The 8393-nt window shown below is 32.5% G+C and overlaps 1 protein-coding gene across 2 annotated transcripts; it reads right to left on the reverse strand.

Annotated features, from left to right (window-relative positions):
• Positions 1-951: 951 nt before the first annotated feature.
• On the reverse strand, positions 952-7053 carry LOC110618471 (ribosome production factor 1). Of its 2 annotated transcripts, none has more exons than XM_043958651.1 (12): positions 6773-7053; positions 4557-4840; positions 4247-4327; positions 3722-3817; positions 3477-3560; positions 3316-3385; positions 3062-3144; positions 2330-2409; positions 2083-2181; positions 1877-1985; positions 1460-1549; positions 952-1375 (listed from the first exon to the last, which is right to left on the reverse strand). In XM_043958651.1, exons 2-12 carry the CDS (start codon positions 4827-4829, stop codon positions 1337-1339), a joined length of 1104 nt encoding a protein of 367 aa, XP_043814586.1. In that variant the 5' UTR covers positions 4830-4840; positions 6773-7053; the 3' UTR covers positions 952-1336. The 2 variants fall into 2 exon arrangements, with proteins under 2 accessions (XP_043814586.1, XP_021617297.1); XM_021761605.2 differs by having other exon boundaries at positions 4557-4835; positions 6773-7052.
• Between the last annotated feature and the right edge of the window lie 1340 nt (positions 7054-8393).

Here is an 8393-nt window from a genome sequence, read left to right on the forward strand (position 1 = left end):
AACTTACAGTTTTTATTAAGATCTTTACAACGGATTCGCTTGATCTGTAGTTTCAACTTCCAGTTCATATTAAGGTCTTTACAACGGATTCACGCTGATAACAAATTTTTTTAAACAAATGATAAAAGGCTTTTATATATATATATATATCTACTCTTTCTTTTTTTTATCTGAAGTTTTTCAAAAAGTTCAGGTTAAAATTTATTTTATATTTTTACAAATTTTGTTTCCAATAGAGTAGCTCTTTCTCAAGCGAGAAAATCCTTTTGTTTTCGTCACTTTACAAGGTTGAGTTACGGATATTTTCTTTTATTTTGATTACAACATGTTAATATTGCTGGATTGTTTTGAGGTTCTTTGTTTGTTTCTTGGACTTGTTTAGCTTGTCACTTTTGTTGGTCTGATTCTTTGTTTTCCTATCTGATTGTATTTTTACAGGAACTAAATTAAAGTGTAAAGTGTTGAGAAATCAAATCCACCCTTCATTTGTTTTTGTCTAGCTAGCCGACAGTAGCTCATGGGAATTGACGATGCAACTCCAACCTGAAACCAAATAAGTTATGCAAACCAATACAGACAACGCCTCTACTTTCAGGAGCAAGAGTCTGAAACAATCATTGGAAAAAAAGGTTTAAAAATCTTACCAATGCCTGCAACGTTTTAACACAAAGGTCAATTGTTTAAGAAAACAGAAGGCAGTACCTTGTTCAAATAACCATACATGTGAGGAGGCCGAGTTCTAATGGTCAAGCAACCCATGAAAAAACGTAGATTGGTAAAGCTGATCATTATGGTAATAGATATATCAAGAACAAGGGAAGCTTATTTCAGTCATTCTGACTCTGATTCTGATCATTATGGTAAAAGATATATCAGGAGAAGCATATAACAAGAAAAGGATTAATGCAATTGGGTCAGTCTGATTCTGATCTCCCATCCTCTAAGATCGGCTTACTTGAACACAAAAAATTAATTAATTGGTAATACAAACAAACTTTTCTCTCATGTACAAAGTCATCCAAGAAGATGAGTAATCCATGGATAAAAGCTTGGAAGTAGCATTAAGAAATTCTGATAGTGTTATTCTAAGGAGACTGGAGCAACTCCTATTGTACATCTGTCTTTCTAATTCTAATATACATATATATAATATAATAATCATGGAAAAAAAACAAAATTTTAATTTCAGTATCTCATTGAAAGAGCAATTGACCAAAACTGATACAAGAACCTTAAACTAATTGAAGTCGGGATATCAACTTTATGGGTTCGGCAAAATTGCTTGTACCTCTACACCAACCAAAAGAAACTTGAATGATCTTTCTTTGATGCTTGCTCAGAGGAAAAACCTCCTTCGGCTGGTGTCCATTTCCGGCTAAACATTCAAATGAGAAAAAAAAAATTAACATCTAAAATATTCATTATAACAAATGAAGTTCATTTGTCAAGTAATTTATACCTTGTGAACCCATTCATATTCGCCACTTTTGGTATCAAAGGTTCCATTCTGTAGACTTACCAACTTCAGCGTAAAGCGAGGCCCACACTCCTACATGTTTAAGAAGAACATTATAAGCTTCATGACAATTCACAAAATAATAACAATGTATAATTCAAACCAACATAATACAATGAGGTCCAAATTAAGCCCTTGATAAAAATTCAAGAGTGAGTTTTTATCTTTTGTTGTGGATCCAAAGTCATAACACACCAAGGGTAAAGGACCAGGTCCAATTCAGTATTTCATAATATTATCCAAATGAAAGAGAAAATCATCATTAAGCCATTTTACACACGCCAAACCATGTTGTAACATTTTACTAGACATAGTAGCAAGTCCACACAAGTGCTACAACAAATTAAGGAGAGACCTAACCTGAAGGCGAGCAACTACTTTCTCTTGAGAGATCTTCTCACCCTTGGCATCCTTTCCTTTTTGGCCCTTTGAATCATTCTGCTTGGATTCCTTGGTTTCAAAGATGTACCTGAGCATGATGTTGTATATTTATAAGAGAGACGCAACAAAGAAATGATTACTGAAATATTTATTTTCAGTAAGCTCTAATTTCGGCAGAGGCACACCTGTGATGACGGAAGAATATAAAATCCCGTTGATTGTGAAAAGTTACAACTCGCCGACCACGGAAATTAGGCTCTTGTGGGAAAAGTGACTGGATCAGTCTGGAGGAACCAAATAAAAAAGGGGTATTAAATAATGCTTTATTGAAATCCAAAAAAAAAAGTTGTTTCAAAAGAAAATGTGAATTCCAAGATCCATAGAATAGATAAAAAACCAACTCTATAACACCAAATAAAAAGAAAGTCATACCTCCCAATACGATGACCCAAGCGTGTTGTAAAGTTCGTCAGAACCAGCTCAGGCTCGTGACTTGTAGGATTTCCATGATTCTGCAAGCGATACAAATGAAGATAAGTAATATGCAGAAAATGTTTCGAGATGCTAGGTTAGGGAAGGTGGAAAGTGAGAAAAGGAACAAGTTATTTTCCACTTTTCTTGTTTGGAAAAGATGAGAAAGAGGGAAAAAAAAAACTACATCCAACTTTCTCTCCAAATTAGATAGGAAATGAAGGCACATTTTGTTAAAGCACATTGTACAAAAATTTTCTTTTTGACAAGTGCAGGGTGAAATCATGGTCTTTCTAATCATAAACTTTTTTGTTTATCCTTCTTCCCTTACCCAGAAAAGGGAGAGATAGCATTTCTCTTCCTTACTTTTCCCTCTATATTTTCTTTCCATGCACCTTCTTTCTTAACTTGTTTTTGATTGGTTTCTATTTGCTCAAAACTTAATATCCCTTTCCATTTATCTAGCTCCACTGAAATTGTAATTATTGTCCACTTTGAAGAACTCAAATTATATTAAATCAGAACTGCTTATCCATACAGCATGTTTAAGCTGAAGCCTGAAGCAACTTCTCTAAATCATGTCTGTAGGACACTGGATTAGATAAAAATAACTTTAGTTTTCTAATAGATAGTAGCGCATATGATGTCAACACATAATTACTGCAAACAATATGCATGAGATCAAGCATAAACCTTAATATCCTTTCGCAGAACAAGATTAGAGAGCTTGAAATGTGCAGTAGGTCCACAGGGCAAGCAAATGACCAGAAGAGCATCTACAAGACAGCCACAAGCTTGATTAAAATTCTTGTGGAACACTACAGTACCAATGAGAAATTCAATTAAAGGACAACGCTTTCTAATCTAACATTTGGAATCATGGAAAGCAGTCTGAAATACAAGTTATAGCATAAGGCCTTTATTGATGTGCACTATGAACCACTAACCTGGTTCTCTGCGGTTAGTATGAACATCAATAATAGCAGTAAAGTCCATGTTGCTTGCATATTTGACAATCTGCAATGTTATACACCTTGTATAAGTATGACACAATAACTACATGCTTGATATGTTAATTAGATATGAAAGAATAACCAAGAAAACACACATCTTTCAAATTATATGTTCCTCTCTTCTTGTAAGTTGCATTTGGGATCACTGAAAGAAGTTCTGATATAAAAAGAGGTCCCCTCTGAAGACAAGTAACAGGAAAAAAGACCACAACATATTAGATAACACTTTGCAGGAAGAAATAATTTAAATTATTCTACATCTATTGAAGTACTATATACTTTCACTTTTAGTATAATGCCTGCACAACAAAGACAAATTAAACAGGGAATAGGCACATACAGTAGAATTGAATCGGCAAGTGGTGATCAATATCTTCGGAATTTGTTCACGTCTTAAAATTGAGCCAAACTCATCAGCATCATTGCCAGCAAATAGCTGAAAATGAAAAGAATAGACTCATAAGCCACAAGAAATAGTTGCTATTTTTGCAGTGCGACAAAATGGTAGACTGATTGAATAACAAAAGGTTTAAACAAGTCATTCTAAGCCAAAAATTAGCAACTTTAATCTTTATAATGTGTATTTGACTGTAGTATTTCAAATTATATACTTCATACAAAGCAATCATGCCGAAGCAAGTTAATTATTTGTTTGTACTTACTAAACACTGTTGACCTACACACCAAAATCATAGATCATTACAGCATCCAAGCAACAAAAAGTTTTACCATTCAATTTGAGCTCAACGATTCTCTACTTTTCTATTTCATTTAATCAAGCAATCAAGCATTCTAAAAGAACATATTCAAATGACTATCAGAAAGAGAAGGTAAAACACAGAGATGAGTAAAAGGACGCAAATACCTCATCATCATCTGGCTTGCATATAGTCTCATCAAACTCTCTAGTGTTCTCAATGGTGTGAGGAACCTGCCTTAGAGGAGGCTGCACAATTGTATATAATATAAACCAAAGAAATCAATTAATTCTATCAAAATACAATGCATATATAAGTAGCATTTAGCAAGTAACTTATGAATTGTTCAACAAAAATTATTTGGCTTTCAAACATTGCATTAAGGCATCTATATAAACCCGATATTTCAATTAAAATATAGTTAAACAGCGAAAAACAGAGAAATATTAGAGATATGAAGGGGAAAAAGAGTAGGACCTCCTCGCCAAGCTCAAGAGCACGCTTCTCAGTGGCATCCCGAGCCTTGAGCTTCTTTCGCTTCTCAACCTTCTTCATGTGCTGGAGTTTAGCATGAACGACTGATCTCTTCTCCTTGTTTTTTATCATCGATGGAAGTATCACCCTCTTCTCCTCTCCCTCCTCATCCTTCTTCTTCCTCTTCTCTCTCTTTTTATCAATGTTGTCTAAATCAATGTCGTTTTCATATTCAGCCATGGCTTCATTGTCGCTCTTCTTCAACTTGCGTCCCATGATTGCCTAAAGTGTTGTAGTTCAGCATGGATACGTAAGTAGGGGTGGCAATCAGTGGGATTAGTTTACTTAATGCATCTATTCCAATCTCAAATCTAAAACTCTCCCAAAATGCACAATTAGTCATAAACAAGGATGGTACTGGATGTGGTACTAGTGAAATTTAAAACACCCAAATCTGAACTCATTTATACATATATTATCCGACCTGTCCCAAACCCGTTTATAAATTATATTTCACTAACCATAACTGTCCCAAACACGTTTATCATCACCCAAATACTGCCCATACCCGATTACCTATATGTAAAATTACAAATTTGGAAAAAGTAGAATCACAGTCAACAAAAGAGAAAGGAGAACCAAATAGTGGATGGAACTAACTTCAGAAATAAGCCAATATCAAAAATTACTTATCATTTGAGGATAAATGCAAAAGGCAAATCACAAAGGTGCTGAAAAATTAGATCTTCTGTCATCCCTAATGATTTACAATGACTTGTAGATAAAAAAATCACATAGCTGCTAACTTTAACAAATCTCAACATATACACCTAAATCTCATCATTTGAGAACCAGAACACAAACCCATTCAAAGGGAAAAAAAAACCATTTCAGCAACAAAACAAAAACCCATTCAAATTCAAAAACCCATTCAACAACAAATCTCAAATATTCAAACAAAACAACACTGTGACAGTGGGAGAACGACAATCGAGAATGGGTAGCAGCAGCAATACAGGAGCGACGAAAGATGCTCTAGGATGAGACACCACTGTGCCTGAGGAGGAGCAGTGGCAATGTGACAGAGGATAACAGCAGCGACGACCACGAGGGGCGAGGTCCAAAGGCAGTGGGACTAGGAATGACACCAGGTTGTGTACCTGTGAAATTCAGGATACCCGACCCCTAACTCAGTTTATATCTGTAGTATCCAAACCCATTTAGAAATTATCTTTCACTACCCAAATCCATCCAAATCTGTTTAGCATTACCTACATGCTACCAGAACTCAACCGAACCTGATTAGCTTTAACTAATTTTATTGAAATATTAATGATATAATAGATTCATGGGTAAAAAACTCAAACCCAAGACTACTAAAAAAATGAAAAATTCTAAATTTTAAAATAATAAATAATAAGTAAATGAAATAAATCATAAATAAAATATAAATGAAGTTAAATTGAAACAAACAAATAATCCATATAAGTTAAGCAAATGTGAAATCATAAGGTAAGATGATTTCCTTCAAAGCCTTCCAAAAAAAGTTAAAAATCAGTAGAATATATTATACTTTCAAAACATATATTAAAAAGCATTAGGATATTACCAAAAAAACAAAATAAATATCAACAGATAAAAATCACAAATTTATAGTATAAAAAGCATATAAAACTCAGTGATCCTATCATCATTGAAGACACATTCAAAAGGAATTGAAATCCACAACAACAATTCAAAAATACCAACATAATCAAAGCAATACAAACCCATTCAAAGAGGGGTTATATAGAAACTCCTAACCTCAGTACCAAAATACCATATTTCATATCTAAATACATAATGGAAACTCAGCATTCCATATCCTTAAATGAGTATCCTTAAATCGAATCTCAGCATTTCATATCCTTAAAAATCTTAGCACTTCACCAACAGAAAACCATCCAAAAAACAAAACAAACCCACACATAAAACCATAAATTCAAACGAAACCTACATAACCAAAGCAATTGAACTCCACATCCATAGTTCAAATTCCAACATATTCAAAGCAACATAATAGACCCGTTCAAAGAGCAATCCACCCAATCAGAAATTCAAACCCACACAAATTCAAACCAGCATTCAAATGCAACCTACCTATCAACACAAAGAAAACTCCTCCATGCAAATCTCGTCCACAGAAACTTCCCACAGAAAAAACCAGTAAGAAAATATACCTGCGTCGTGACTTTGGAAGACAGAAACAGAGGCGATGGAGGAGTACAACAGCGGCAAGAAGGAGCAGTATCGAGAGAGAGCCGCGGCGATGGAGGAGCAGCAGTGTGACAAAGGAGAAGCAGCAGTGTGACAAAGGAGAAGCAGCAGCGGCGCGACGAGGTACGCAAGCCAAGGGAAGTGGGGTGGGGCGGCGGCTGTATGTGAATGTATAACAGTAAACACAGTGTTGCTTGTGACGTTTTTTTCCTTTGACGTTTTTTTTTTCCCCGAAACTATTGGGTGTGATGCGGAACTTAGGTTTTGGTTTAGTTTTTATTACGATAAATTTATTATTTAGCTCTTCAATATTATTTTTTTTGAAAGCATAGCCCTTAAATATTATTATTATTTATAAATTAATTTTTATATTTTTTTAATTTATATGAAAAGCAATTACAGGTTTATTTTTGTGATAATGAGGAAATAATAATTTATTGATTAATTTTTTAATATAATTCTATTTAATATGTATAGAAGAAAATTTTAATTTCAATAATAATTCAATAATATAGTAATATGAGTGGAGTGTATATTAAATAAACAATATAAAATGTATTATTTTGTCAAGTTTTTATGTGATGTTTTGTGTTTTGATATTATCATCTTTTTATTTTTTTTAAATTTAATTTCTTTTTTTTCCTTTGATTGAGAAGACGAGTTGCATCGACTATCGAAGCGGCTCATTCCGTGTCAAAAGTGAGAATAGTCGAAAATAATAATAGTTGTATTGAAACTGCCGAAAACTCGATAATCCTCGAACAATTAATGTATTGAAGAATTTGATTATTATTTATAAAATGGACATTTTATTTTTTATGAAAACAAAAATTCTTAATTCTCGTATGAAATTTTTTCATAATTTTTTACATTTTGATGGTTGCTTCTCAGTTAATAGACAAAAATTGGAAAGATACCTTTCGTTAATGTGGAAAAATCATATGTCTGTTTCTGTGGTTGATTTTTTTTTAAATTTTATTAATTCGATTATTTCGGAAGGTAATGTTCAACGGAGATTTTCTGATTATTATGGGTTTCTGGAAGCATAACGACGATATCAATTTTAGAACTTTATTTGGGATTTATCTTGTAGCGGTTCTCTTCCGTTGAATGATCATAAATCTTAGAATCTAGAATTGATATTTTTGTTAGAGGGGTTCGCCGTCATGTCTAGGTATTATCATCTTTCTATTTGAAATGATATTCTCTTTATTTGATTAAATTTTATAAATATAAACAGTAGTTTTATTTTAAGAAAAAAACTATATTGCTTCAGCTATAACCATATTTATAATCCATGTAAAATAAAATATACGCATATTTTTATAAGACAAAATGACTGTTATTTTTGAATTGTATAAAACAAAGGGAAAACTAATTCTTTATAAGGATATTTAAAAATAAATAATTTATTTAATTACATTACGTATTTTTATTCTCATTATATTATTTTTAAATATAATATAAAATTATATTATAAAAAATATTTTAATGACTATATTTTATTATAAAAATTGTGATATATATTATAATTAAATTCTATAATAAAATATTAAAATTATAATATTTATATTATAATATAAA

Source organism: Manihot esculenta, chromosome 7, assembly GCF_001659605.2.
Source record: "Manihot esculenta cultivar AM560-2 chromosome 7, M.esculenta_v8, whole genome shotgun sequence".
In the NCBI taxonomy this organism is placed as follows: Eukaryota; Viridiplantae; Streptophyta; class Magnoliopsida; order Malpighiales; family Euphorbiaceae; genus Manihot; species Manihot esculenta.